This window comes from Montipora capricornis, chromosome 13 (assembly GCF_036669925.1).
Source record: "Montipora capricornis isolate CH-2021 chromosome 13, ASM3666992v2, whole genome shotgun sequence".
Classification (NCBI taxonomy): Eukaryota; Metazoa; Cnidaria; class Anthozoa; order Scleractinia; family Acroporidae; genus Montipora; species Montipora capricornis.
In genome coordinates, this window is record NC_090895.1 from 8,826,507 (window position 1) to 8,841,115 (window position 14,609).

Here is a 14,609-nt window from a genome sequence, read left to right on the forward strand (position 1 = left end):
GTTCTTATTTTTTTATTTGCTATAGGTAAACAGATCAATTAATGTTAACTGATATAGTTTTGAAAGCCATGCTTTGATAGATAATAATTAATTATATAATACATTGTGTTTAATTTTCTAGGTGTACTGTATTTTACAAAGAAATTTCAAGAGTTGTTGCAATGTTGAAATATCAGTTTAAATTAGCATTACCATACTCACCCTGGACAAATAACCAACCATGGTCATTCTTCGTGTTGAAAGGTAGTAGTGGGATCATCTGACAGCAACAAGATCTTGAATGGTAAAGATAACCAAGCCATTGAACGACCTCCAGTCACTAAGGGAACAAAGGTCGCTTATCATGTGACTTCAGTAACCAATGAAAGCGAGTGTTTTGATAGGTGATGTCATTTTACAATCTGGCATGACGCGACATCGCTCACGTGGATATTTATGATCGAGTGAAAACACATTTTTTGTTCCATTTCTCTGACCATTGTGTTGTGTACATTTGCTTTGAGTTTTTGAACCAGGGTGTTCGTTGCGAAAGGCAAAAAGTTGTTGTCTAATCGATCGGACGGACCAGAAAATAAACTCGCGTCGTTAGAATTTCACTTACGCCTCGTGAAGTTCCTAGAGAAAGCTCAAGAACAGTCGAATTGAAAGATAGAGAAGAATGCCTAATAATTTGCAGAGAAAAGGTTTTGTCGTGCAAGAAAGCAAGTGAAACGTTTAAATATCGGAAACAAACATGGTTTGGGATCGATTCTGCATCATGTGCAGGTATTTTATTTTGTTCTTTGATTTTCGTTTTTCTTTTAAATGTAAAAATACGTTATTCCTAAGTAGGAAGCTTGTACAGCGAGTAGACAGTTTTAACTTATTTATGTTTAACATCTTCGCGTAATTTGTCGTTCTGTTTTTTCCTTTTACTGTACACAGCTTGCTGGTTAGCGTCGGTAAAATAAAACATACATTTTATCAAGCAAACTTAGTGTGTGGCGTATTGTTTTACGATAAAGTATGCTCTGTAGAACCAACTTGAGCTACTAACGAAATCTCTTTCTTGTGTGACCGTTCATAACCGCCGCTCGACATCAAAGGTCTTATTGGTCGCAAATATTCTTGTTTTTAGCTTTGACCGCTTTTTTGGGAATCTGCTGTGGGAATATAACATTAACCTTTTCGAAACTTACTTTGTAAGGCGGAGATTAATAATCAATTTAAAAAATGCCTTGTCAAACGAATACGAGTTGCGGAAACAAAATATAAAGAAAATCCAGCCAGGGTCTCTGAGAGGCAGAGAAGAGAGACCCTGGGAACGAGGTTGCAACAGAGTTTGATTCCCCATGACATGTTTCACACTGAAAACGCTTTTGCGATTTTGCGCATGGCATTAACTTTATCTAAGTTAATTATTGTATATTCCTTTTAAAATTACGGTCGTTCAAAAATTACAGCTGCACTTTCAATAATATTGTAACTTGCGATCAGGTCCATTTTTAGCTTCGCCCATATGTTCTCTTATGTCGTCGCTCGCTAAAATTTGGCCTGACCAAACGTCTCACAAGAATTCCGGACGGTCGGCCAAATTTTGGTCAACCAAACTCCTGATCTGATTGGCTGTTAAAACGCCGGAAGTGAAAACGCCATCGTGATTGCGCGCAGCTCTCGCGAAGTCCTCGAGACTGGTCCGCCACTGACGTACTAAGAAATTTGCTGCCCTTTTTTCTTACAATGACGTGGACGGTGCAACTTGATTTCATTTGCATAAATGGCGATATGCCATTTGAGACATCTCATAGCTTCTACAGAATCGGCTTTGAATCTCTGGAAAGAGTGAAAGGAGCGATTCCGAGTTGAGTTGACTTAAAACTCGCATTCGAGAAACTAAAATGGCATGTTTCCAGAGAGACCAACTGTACAAACATAAACGAAACTTTGTGAGTCCATCTTACCGTTCGTACTTCATCATAAAAAAAAAAGCCGTTTTACTTATCATGACTTTACTGCACGCAATCCTAGAAATACACTGCAACTGAAGATCATCCGAAAAAAGTCACCAAAGAAACCTTTACGTCCCACAGGATTATGAACATTGAAGGGTGTAATAGATTTTTTTGTCTTCTCCTTTAATGGAACTCAAATTCCAACGAATATCAGACAAATCCAGCTAAATATATGCGGAACTCCAAGCCGCCCGACATATAATTTCTCAATCTCAAAATTCTGATCGATCTCAAAAACACAAAATCACATGTTCAATACAGATCACATGCTCAAAAACATGACAGTCCGCGTGACAGAATTCAAAGTCCTAAAGTCACGAAACTAGGCGAAAAACCTCCGGCTTATCGTCCTTATCCGAGAAGACTAGAGAGTCTAACCATTTGCAGATGCAATTGCAAAGGCAGCACTTTCTGCTCAGTTATTTAAAGACCCTGATTGTTGGTCCGGCCGGAGTTGAACTCACGATCTCCCGCGTGACAGCCCGGTGCTCACCCAACTGAGCAACCGGTGCGGTGCGGTGCGGTGCGGTGCTTAAATCTGATTGGCCGATGAAGGACATGTCAATCAATCCAAAAAAGTGGACGGAAAGATTCTCTAAGTGGAATTTGGGCAGGCTCTATTTTTCGTTTTGCCAACTCCAAAGTACCTACACGCGAACCTAAAATAGACCCTGATCGTTTTTTGTTATTGCAAAACACGTTGACATTTTCATCGTTGTTCTAAATACAAAGTGTGCAAGGGTTTTCCTTACATTTCTATTGTTATTGTGTTATTGTTAACTTAGATAAGTTGAGTTGCAGTACTTTGCAAGAAAAAAGAAAAACAAAACAAAAAACTACAACTACTATTGGGTTCCAAACATAGCAATCTGATACAAATCTGCAAACTATGTATATTATTGACTGTCTTGTTGGCACTTAGCGATAGCTACTACTAGTATATGCATATTTCATTCGCTTTTCCTACAACTTGGAAATGATCTCAGGAAGATCGTAACGTCGTTTATTATCATTAGTTTTTATTCTGAAATATGTTTCAAAAATGGTAATCAGAGGAAGACATGTTTTGAATTTTCATGTTACTTTCGCTATTGTAACAGCTTGACTGTGCAAATCAAAACAAATGTACAAGTTTAAGTTTCCCTTCGCAATTAAAGTTTTCTCCTTTCTTTCGCGTGCGATCACTCAATCCGCCCAGCGAGAAAATAAATGCAGCACAAGTTTTGAGTTTAATTGTCTTTTGTTAATATCTTATGATGTCAAGCACTTCCATCGATCGTTCGCTCGTCACAGTTAAAACTTTTGATTCTTAATTGATTAATTAGGGGATACCGGGTAAAGGAAATTTCACTTTTGTGAAATGAGAGCTGAAGATTCACATATTATCTTGATGGATTACAACAGCAATCCGAAGATAAAACCTTATTCTAAGAACACGCAAACAAGGCTGAATTTTTCAAACACTGAAATACGGACTCTGAGATTCCAAATTTCAATGTCAGATTCACGAACACTGCTAAGTGGAAAATACACACAAGCCAGTGTAATGGCAATGGCAATTTTCACTTATGTCAAATTACAAGCAGACTGAGTGTAATTAAGGCGCGTGTAATAGTGCGCGTATTTTGGGCGAAAATCGGCCATCTTGCGCGCATTTCACGTGCCTGAAAGTGCTGCTATATCTGTGGCCAGTACTGTATGACAAGAGGAGAACTTGAAAACAACAGGCCGACATTTTCAAGTTGGCATTCATTTTAATCTTGGCCATGCGTAATCAAAAACACTTAAGAATGGTTTTTGCAAGCTAAACTAGCCGTTTTGAAGAAAAAATGGGCATTAATTCTTGTTTCCCATGGGTAAACAGGTTTCCTCTGCTTTCAAGGCTTTTACTAACTATCCATGACACTGCTCTTTCAAATAGGAAAATTCTAGTGAAAATAAACAGGCCGGTGTGTTTTTTTTAAATCAAGCTTAAAACTTGGGTCAATTAATGGTTAGTTAAAACAGATGTGCATGCAGTTCTGAACGGCAAAGAAAAACAAGAATCGATTTTTTGGTCATTAGTAGCACTTTAATGTTCTGTATTTGTAATTTCCAGATCTGATCGATATAATTGATTAACATATTGAATTTAATTTCCTAGGTGTACTATAATAGCATTTTACAATTAAATTTCAAGAGTTGTTGCAATGTTGAAGTACCAGTTTAAATTAGCGTTGCCATACTCACCCTCAACAACTAACCAAACATAATCAGTTTTCCTGTTATTAGGTGGTAGTGGGATCATCGTACAGCAATAATATCCTGTATCATCTATTTTAAGATCATGAATAGTAAAGATAACCAAGCCATTGATAAGACTTCCATTTACTCGTCCGACATATGCTGCTGGGGTTGTAGATGAGTCTGACCCAGTCTTCCTAAGTGAAAATAGAACTTGACTAGAATCAAGCACACTTGGATCATCTGCTCGTGCGAGACCCCACCGAATCGTATCAACATCCCCAGTGAAACTCCAATTGAACTGCAAAGAAAAGCCAACAAGTCCTCTTACAGCCTTTCCCTTATAAGGAAAAATCAACTCCACCCCACCTGAAAGAGAAATAAATGGAAATCCTTAAATTGGGCTACTGTATTTGAAATAAACAGTATCTCTACTTTATGAGTTTTATCAGTCATTAATGATATTACCGGTATTATTCAGGAAGGTTTATATTTTTGGACTTTGTTAAGACACTAGTCAAGAAAGGTTTATGGAAAATTTTCAAGAGTAACAGCAATCTGACAACAGAGTTAGACAACTATAAAAATACATGTACTGTTAATGTTAATAAGAAATTTATATTTTAAGTTTCATCATGATGTTGGGGGCCACAAACGGGGTGGTGATCCAGTTACAGTTACTCTGCACAGAACAAATCACAATGTACCGCAGAGTTTCTAAAAAAGTGTTGCGAGACCAAAGTTGCAAACTGCCCATCAACAGCAACAATTAATGATTCAATATAATATTATTGAATTATTAATTGATTGATTGGTAACACAATACAAATCAACAGTTGCCAGCAAAAGAACAAAGTATCTTAATATATCTTACAAACAGCCCATCAACAGCAACAATTAATGATTCAATATAATTATTATTGAATTACTGATTGATTGATTGATTGAGTGGTAACACAATACAATTCAATCGTTGCCAGAAAAAAAAAAAACCAAAGTATCTTAATATAAATACATGTATATTTTGGAGTTAAAAACTTTCAAACTACATTGTAGTTTGTTGATTTTGACTTTCCTTTGTTTCAGATGACGATAATATCTTTAAAACAAAAAACTTTGTCATATTAAAAAGATTGAAATAGTCACGAAGTGATTACAGTAACGCAGATTTATATTTGGGGATGACGTTTTTGTTGGTAGTATCGAAAACGAAGCACTCAAAACAAAGAACGAAGCGCCCAAAAGATCGAAGAGGAAGCACCCTGAGTTGAAAACGAAGCTCTCACAACTCGAAAACGAAGCACCTAATTTTCCCCGCGAAAATTGATTTAACCAGAGCAATCCAAAGGTTTGGGTTTCACAAAAGACCCCTTAAACGCAATATTAAACAACCACAGAACAAAACTTAGAGCATCTTGTCAGCACAACTCTTGCAGCTTCTGCAAGTATCGGAGCGGAAATTCCGTAACACAAAATTTAAAAAAGACAGAAAACCAAACAACTCCAAAAAAAGACTAATCCCAAGTTACCAAAAACTCAATGCTTTCCGGAACCTGTAGAATAACCCACAACTCTGCTTTCAGCACATGAAGCCGGCAACTAACTTAAATGAATGCACTGAGACATTTCACCACGGTTACATTTTTCGTGCATTCCAACCGATAATTTTTTTTTTTAGTGGGAAAAATCCATCGGCAAATTCAAAAAGGCTGAAACTAAGCGCAAGTGAATAAAACGAAAATAAATGGTAGTAGCCAAAACGCGGGGCCAAACTCCAATGTTCGCAAAAATTAACTAATTCGATTTTAAAAACTATGATGCCCCTTAAGCTTAAGCTTTCGTAGTTTCCGTAGGTACGTTAATTTTTTGACTAATTTCCATTATAAATGAAGGGCAGATCCCGATCATTTAATGATAACAGTACGGTAGAATTACGACAAAAACTGAAACAAAAGAATTTTGAAAAAGACACCCTGACCCCTGACTGCACGTGTGCAAGTTGAACTAAGTTATATTGTAACGACTGTCCTCCCCTGGGGAAACGTTGCGTACCAATCCCGCACAAAGTTGTCTCTGTGTTGTATTAAACGAGGGTAATGGAGGTGTAAATGGGAGCTGGGATTGACCTAATTTTTCGGTGGTGAAATAAGATTTGATCACTGGGAACTGGGATTTTGTTACAGGAAATGGCAGATAAAGAGTCCTTGGTGCAAATAGGATTTGCATTATAAGAGGTTATCAAGTATCAGTTCTGCTCAAAATTCTGCTGATATCAAATATTTCATGCGGTCTTCTTTCGTTCCTGCCGTGTGAGAATGAGGACCTTCCTGATGCTGATAGACTTGTTTTTGAACCTCAAAGCTCCCTATCTCCAACATCCCTACCTCTAATACAGCTTCCCTACGACGGATCGACTTCCCTAAACCCACTGCAACCAATGCAATCACTCGAAAAGAAGAATCTCGGATGGGGTATTGGGCAAGGCGCCCTGGTAAATGTCATTGTGTCAGGCCCAGGAAATGGAACGTCCGAGGAGAATACTGGTGAGGATAATTTTGTTGATGAATTTAGAAATGATGATGATGACAGTGACTCTGAAGGTGACGTAGAGAAACGGGAGACTGCACCATTCAGAATACTTTCACGTGCCAGGTGACAGCAGGCCTTTTTTGGCGGACACCTGGGTAAGCAATCACATGCAGCTACAAATTATAATTTGCACTGTCTTTATTGCCGGCGTTCTCCAGTAATCTCATGTTTGTTTTGAGACTTATCATTAACTGCTTCTTACAATATATGGATAAATTATATTTTCCGTATCATAGTTTCGAGTGGGATTTTAGAAGCAGGGACTGGGAGTTTGTCCTAATTTGGACTGCGACATTTCCTCCCCCTCCTTCATGACCCTCTTAAATCTTACTCCCGGTACTCATAGTCGAGATATGGAACCATCACAGTATGAGTGTAGCTCGGAAATATTACTGGTGTTGTAAATAATTTACGAAAGTCGAAAGCCACGAATGTAAGAAGCTGCCGAAAAACGATGAAGTTTAAGAATTATCTGATGAAGAACAAAACGCTTCTTTAGTTATTATTTTACTCAACGTTAAGAAATTTGGTTTTGCCTCTGTTCAAAGCGATCTTCCAATATAATAACATGCTTAATTTTCGAGTTGTGAGTGCTTTGTTTTCGACCTGGGGTGTTTCCTTTTCAATCTTTTGGGTGCTTCGTGCTTCGCTCTTCGTTTTCGAGTGCTTCGTTTTCGATACTACTGCTCTCGTTGCCGTCACCTCAGTCGTTGCTAAGTTCTATAATTGACTGTAATTAATTAAGTGCATTTTATGTCATTGAGTGAACTAGAAAAGGAATTATTGTTTGCTTCGCTACGTAGTCACTTGTGATAAAGATCATGGAATCATAACTGAGCTCATCTAGTGTTCAGACCATATCTGAACTCAGCCGTTACGGTACAAATGTCTTAATAAACCACATATCGTCCGCTTCGCCCAACCGGGGCGACATCTATCTGAACGAAAACAAATCCTACAAATTACTGGAACTAAGCGTTGATGAGTCGACCTCTACTGTAAAAAATTAAATAATATAGTTTACTTTCGTGTGTCCCGCGATGTAGTCACGTCTGAGAGCGCTTGACGTCACGTTATTTTAGAACAGTTGTAACTGCGGATCCAACTGATCGAGAAAAATGTTCAATAAAAACTTCAAATCACGACGTTTCTTTTCGAAAATTCATTTTATGGACAGCCACATAAAAAAGTTCACTCACCCACTATTTTCTACGTTGTTCTGAGTGATTTGATGGGTTTTTGGGAAGCTTTGATTTCCTCTTCAGATCCGACGCGTCGTCACAATATATTGTATAATACTAATTATATTATTTAACCATTATCATGCAAAATCGCGTTGACAGAGTTGGCCATGATCAGGTGATATTCAGGTGACATTCCGCAAGATAGAGCAGGATAATGGTACGTTTACTGGAAAAAAAAGAAAAAAAACAAAACAAAAAAAGCTGGAGAAACTTCCATTTTTCTCCACGCCACACAAAATGACTTATATCGCAAGATATTTGTTGAGTACGCACGGCGAATATTGCGCGCTCTCTGACCATATTTTGACATTGTCACAATGTGTTGAATAATAATACATATTATTATTTATTTATTTTTTTTTTTTTGAAAACGCTTCGGATCTGAAGAAGAACTAGGAAAAGGAAAGGAATTTTATTTAAGTGTCTAGTCGTTCCAGCGGTGGAGCACTAATTGGGGACACTGTAAACTAAAATCAGCAATTAACGAAAACGGAGTCAAATGCTGGCTTTTGAAAACAGGGGAAAACCGGAGTTCACGGAAGAAAACCTCGCAGTGCAAAGTAGAGGACCAATAAATAAAATCAACCCACATATGACGCCGAGTCTGAGGATCGAACTTCTGGTCACATTGGTGGGACAAGAATGCCCTCACTACTGCGCCATCCCTGCACCCCAAAAACCCCATCACGTAAGTCACTCAGGACTATGCAAAAAATACTGGGTGAATGAACTCCATTTACGTGGCTGTCCATAAAATGGATTTTCAAAAAGAAAAGGTATGGAACATTTTCCTCGATCAGTTGAATCAGGTGTTACAACTGTTTCTGTTTCTATTTTTGAAATTTTCAAAAGAACGTGACGTCACGCTTTCCCGCATCCTTAGGGTTGTCTGCCTGTGGTGACGGACGCCTACTTTGGTGTAAAATTAGCTGGTTGTATTTCTTTACAAACCGTAGTAAAACGATCTGTCTTATTAAACCGCAAACGGAAAAAGCGAAGTACAACAGCAAGGGATGTAAATATTTCTAAAATCAGTGATAGTTTCATTCTGTCTAATAAAAGCAAATATTCACGCAAATCTGCGTATTACTGAAATTTGACTCTTTCCTATTGCTCAACAAGACTCAAAATCAGCAAGCAAGTTCGGGCAGTATCTGCGAATTAATTAGTGATAGCAACTCACAAACTGGCAAATAAAGTGGCTGTTTTTTTCTGCTTATGTACTGCCATCGAGCGAATCATCTTTGGTTCGGGTGAATCGCCGTGTGGCGAATAGGCTTTCGAGTGAATCGACCATAAGTCGGTCAAGGACAGGGGAGTCAATGTTTTGAACTTTAGCCAAACAGGATGCAAACAACCATCGTCATTTTTATGAGTACATTGCTAAATGGTCCTACCTGCCACTTGAAGGACACAAAGAAGTATTCGGAAAACCCACTGCCTAGTCATCTTACTCGTAATCCCGGTTTCTCCAAATAAATCGGAAGTTCCGTTATGCATTGAGGAAGCTGCTTGATTTATATGGCCTTGAGTGTCCTTTAATGTGTCACGCCGTCAATACCAAAGTACGTAAATTAAGAATCAATGGAATTCAGTCCTTCCTTTTAAAGCAGCTGCAGCGAAATTGTCAAAATGTTTGCCTTTTTTTCAGTCCTACTTTTATCGTGGAATCATCTGGAAAGCTGATAACGAACAAATTTTATATCCAGTCACATTTGTGTCATGAATACGGAAAATTCTGAGTACTTCTCCACATTAACAACTTTTTTTATCAATTAATGTTTTGATGACACTACAAAAGAGTTGATCTAGCATGTGTATCAGAGACTTCAATTGTTAAGTCTAAAAGTATTTTGCAGTAACCGCCGTGAACATTCTTTTGACCCGTTTGTAACGAAATTGTGCTGAAAGAAGTTTGTTAATATAGTTGTCTCTTATTAAGGTCACCCGTATGGTACAATGGAGCAAATGTCGCTGGGTAGATTTTTACAAGTCGCGTGCAAAGTTTAAAATTTTATATTGGATAAAACGGAATGAAACGTAGTAAGATAAGAAGTTTACTTTAATGCAGTCATAACATTTAACATTTACGCAACGTTTTCGTCGACGTCGCCGTCTTATATCGAAAGTCCCTAATGGCGTTTTGTTACGCAATCGAGAGAAAAGGCAGGGGAATGTCAACAAAACTTGCGTGACGAGACGATCGACTTACATGTAGATGGGACCGCTAGCAATCAAATTAAGTTATCACTTTACTTCAAAAAACTTCCCTCAAAAACAATGTCATCAAATGACAGGTTTGATGATCTCACAAATTACTGCGACATTCCATTGCATTTAAAATCATGGGATCTTCATGCTTTTCGGTGAATTACAATCTAAAAAAAAAGGCCAAAAGGCATTTTCAAGTACGTTATGTAAACTAATTTCGATATGTTAAAATTGAACTTCACGAAACGAACCTAAGGGGTGGCGAATGGTTCTTAAAAAACTCTGGGTCTCGCAAAATTTTAGTCGAATTTCACGGGTCTCGCAGTCTCGTTTTTTGAGCGGTTATGTGCGTCTCGCAGTCTTGTTTTTTTATATGAAGGTGTCAAGCACTTTGAAGTCTCGGTCTCGCAATCTAAAACGTCAAAATGTCTCGGGCTCGCAAAGAAAAACGCTGGTCTCGCCGTCTCGCGAAGTCTCGCATTTACCATTCGCCACCCCTAACCTAATATAGATGCTCTGAGGAAAATCAATGTATTTGAATAAGTTTTCCCGTTTCATTTGCTTGTTTGTTTTTAATTTTCCGAAGCATCAAGAAGATGCCTTTTGTCACAGTGAATTTTTATGTATTCGAAAAGCAACTGCTTAAATTAGGAAAATAGATAGCTAAGGCAACAAATAGACCCAGGACCAAGTCAGCCTGTAAATGAGGCAATGTTGTCATAACTCCACTTTTCAAGAAAACCCGAGCAGCGGATTTGGGTGAGCCCATGGAAGTTCAATTATGCAAGAATGTCAGAAAATTGCGCACCCAGTAACAAACCTGGAAACTTTTGCGAAAATTACGAAAAATTGAAAGGAATTGCTCGTTCTGTTATCAAACTATTGAAATTTGATTTTTACCCAAAGGATAGTTACTTTGGGTTCAACTTTTAGATGTTATTATCTGCTATTACTCACATTCAAAACTGACCGATTGGACCACAAAGCCATGGTAGGGAAAAGTGGCCAACGTCATTTACTCACTAGCTTAAAATTTCAGCTTGTAAATGCAGCGTATTATGTAAACATTACGCAAAACACAAATTTCAAAGTCTGAAAGCCTTAAAGTGCCTTTCTCTTTATTAATGGCATTCTTATACTAGTCAGTCTTTGACGCCCATTTTCTCCTCGAACCTAAGAACTCTCAAGATTAATAAGTTACTAATCGCAGACCATTAACAGGGTAGCATTATTGAAATTATCCCTTTATTTTGACAGTAATTTGCTAAATCACTTTTTCAGTGATTTTTTCATAAATTTTTAAATTGCTTCTGGATCACCGCAGTGAGATTAATTTGATTAAATTTTAAAAGAAAAAGGAACCACACTTAACTATTACGAAGTTCTTTTAAGATACAAGAGGAGAACTTGAAAATGTCGGCCTGACATTTTCAAGTTGGCATTCATTTTAATCTTAAACACTCTCAAGAATATTTTTTTTTATGAGCTAAACTAGCCGTTTTGAAGAAAATTGGTTCTTATTTTTTATTTGCTATAGGTAAACAGGTCAATTAATGTTTAGCTGACATAGTTTTGAAAGCCATGCAAAGAAAAACAATTAATACATTGCGTTTAATTTTCTACATGTACTGTATTTTACAATGAAATTTCAAGAGTTGTTGCGATGTTGAAATATCAGTTTAAATTAGCATTACCATACTCACCCTGGACAAATAACCAACCATGGTCATTCTTCGTGTTGAAAGGTAGTAGTGGGATCATCTGACAGCAACAAGATCATGAATGGTAAAGATAACCAAGCCATTGAACGACTTCCAGTCACTAAGGGAACAAAGGTCGCTTATCATGTGACTTCAAGAACCAATGAAAGCGAGTGTTTTGGTAGGTGATGTCATTTTACAATCTGGCATGACGCGACATCGTTCACGTGAATATCGAGTGAAAACACATATTTTTTTTCCATTTCTCTGACCATTGTGTCGTGTACATTTGCTTTGAGTTTTTGAACCAGGGTGTTCGTTGCAAAAGGCAAAAAGTTGTTGTCTAATCGATCGGACGGACCAGAAAATAAACTCGCGTCGTTAGAATTTCACTTACGCCTTGTGAAGTTCCTTGAGAAAGCTCACACTTAGTGTGTGGCGTATTGTTTTACGATAGTGTATGTTCTGTAGAAGCAACTTGAGCTACTAACGAAATCTTTTTCTTGTGTGACCGTTCATAACCGCCGCTCAACATCAAAGGTCTTATTGGTCGCAAATGTTCTTGTTTTTAGCTTTGACCGCTTTTTTTGGGAATCTGCTGTGGGAATATAACATTAACCTTTTCGAAACTTACTTTGTAAGGCGAAGATTAAGAATAAATTTTAAGAATGCCTCGTCAAACGAATAGGAGTTGCAGAATCAAAATATAAAGAAAATCCAACCAGGGTCTCTGGGAGGCAGAGAAGAGAGACCCTGGGAACGAGGTTGCAACAGAGTTTGATTCCCCATGACATGTTTCATAATGAAAACGCTTTAGCGATTTTGCGCATGGCATTAACTTTATCTACGTTAATTATTGTATATACCTGTTAAAATTACGGCCGTTCAAAAATTACAGCTGCACTTTCAATAATATTGTAACTTGCGATCAGGTCCATTTTTAGCTTCGCCCATATGTTCTTTTATGTCGTCGCTCGCTAAAATTTGGCCTGACCAAACGTCTCACAAGAATTCCGGACGGTCGGCCAAATTTTGGTCGACCAAACTCCTGATCTGATTGGCTGTTAAAACGCCGGAAGTGAAAACGCCATCGTGATTGGGCGCAGCTCTCGTGAAGTCCTCGAAACTGATCCGCCAATGACGCACTAAGAAATTTGCTGCCCTTTTTTCTTAAAATGACGTGGACGGTGCAACATGATTTCATTTGCATAAATGGAGATATGCCATTTGGGACCTCTCATAGCTTCTACAAAATCGGCTTTGAATCTCTGGAAAGAGTGAAAGTAGCGATTCCGAGTTGAGTTGACTTAAAACTCGCATTCGAGAAACTAAAATGGCATGTTTCCAGAGAGACCAACTGTACAAAAATAAACGAAACTTTGTGAGTCCATCTTACTATTTGTACTTCATAAAAAAAAAACCGTTTTACTTATCATGACGTTACTGCGCGCAATCCTAGAAATACACTGCAACTGAAGATCATCCGAAAAAAGTTAGCAAGGAAACCTTTACGTCCCACAGGATTATGAACATTGAAGGGTTGTGAGACGAGAACTCCGGTTTATCGTCCTTATCCGAGAAGACTAGAAAGTCTAATCATTTGCAGATGCAATTACAAAGGCAGCACTTTCTTCTCAGTTATTTAAAGACCTTAAGTGTTGGTCCGGCTGGAGTTGAACTCACGACCTCCCGCGTGACAGCCCGGTGGTCAACCAACTGAGCAACCGGTGTGGTGCGGTGCGGTGCGGTGCAGATTCACGTACTGCTAAATGGAAAATACACGTAAGCCAGTGTTATGGCAATGGCAATTTTCACTTAGGTCAAAGTACAAGCAGAGTGTGTGTAATTTGGGCGCGTCTAATAATTCATGTAAAATTTTTCGCGCGCCTATTTTGGTAAATCTGCCATCTTGCGCGCATTTTAGGTGCTTGAAAGTGCTCCTATATCTGTGGTCAGTAGTGTAAGATACAAGACGAGAACTTGAAAACAACAGGCCGACATTTGTTGGCATCCATTTTAATCTTGATTTTTTGTTACCAAAACAGTTAAGAATGGCTTTTGTGAGCTAAAGTAGCCGTTTTGAAGAAAATTTGGGCATTAATTCTTGTTTCCCATGGGTAAACAGGTCTCCTTTGCTTTCAAGGGTTTTACTAACAGTCCATGACACTGCCCTTTCAAATAGGAAAATTGCAGTGAAAATAAACAGGCTGGTGTGTTTTTTAAATGAAGCTTAAAACTTGGGCCAATTAATGTTTAGTTAAAACAGATACACATGTACTTTTTTTAAGGCAAAGAAAAACAAGAATTGATTTTTTGGTGATAGTAGCACTTAAATGTGCTGTATTTGTAATTTCCAGATGTGATAGATAACAATTGATTAACACATTGAATTTAATTTTCTAGGTGTACTATAATAATATTAAATTACAATTAAATTACAATTACAATTAAATGTTAAATTATCAGTTTTAAAGTAGCTTTACCATACTCACCCTGAACAAATAACCAGACGTGATCAGTTTTCCTGTTAGAAGGTGGTGGTGGGATCATCTCACAGCAATAATATCCTGTATCGTCTGTTTTAAGATCGTGGATAGTAAACATAACCAACCTATTGATAAACGTTCCAGTTACTCGCCCAACATATGCTG

The 14,609-nt window shown here is 37.9% G+C and overlaps 1 protein-coding gene across 10 annotated transcripts in view; it reads right to left on the minus strand.

Annotated features, from left to right (window-relative positions):
• Window positions 1-14,609, minus strand: part of LOC138028585 (fibroblast growth factor receptor 3-like) — a 39,706-nt gene that overhangs the window by 24,895 nt on the left and 202 nt on the right. For 4 of the 10 annotated variants that reach the window (XR_011127681.1, XM_068876184.1, XM_068876183.1 and 1 more), the window contains exons 1-2: window positions 14,451-14,609; window positions 4,221-4,583 (exon numbers count right to left, since the gene is read on the minus strand). The exon at window positions 14,451-14,609 is cut by the window's right edge and continues 202 nt beyond it. Coding sequence is in view for 8 of the 10 variants with exons in the window: in XM_068876184.1 (XP_068732285.1) it covers window positions 4,221-4,583; window positions 14,451-14,562 (475 nt within the window). In the remaining 2 variants the exon portion in view is untranslated. Of the gene's footprint in view, window positions 1-201; window positions 320-4,220; window positions 4,584-9,444; window positions 9,588-11,961; window positions 12,080-14,450 lie in introns of those variants that run through there. The other 6 variants (XM_068876182.1, XM_068876181.1, XM_068876187.1 and 3 more) reach the window with 6 other exon arrangements.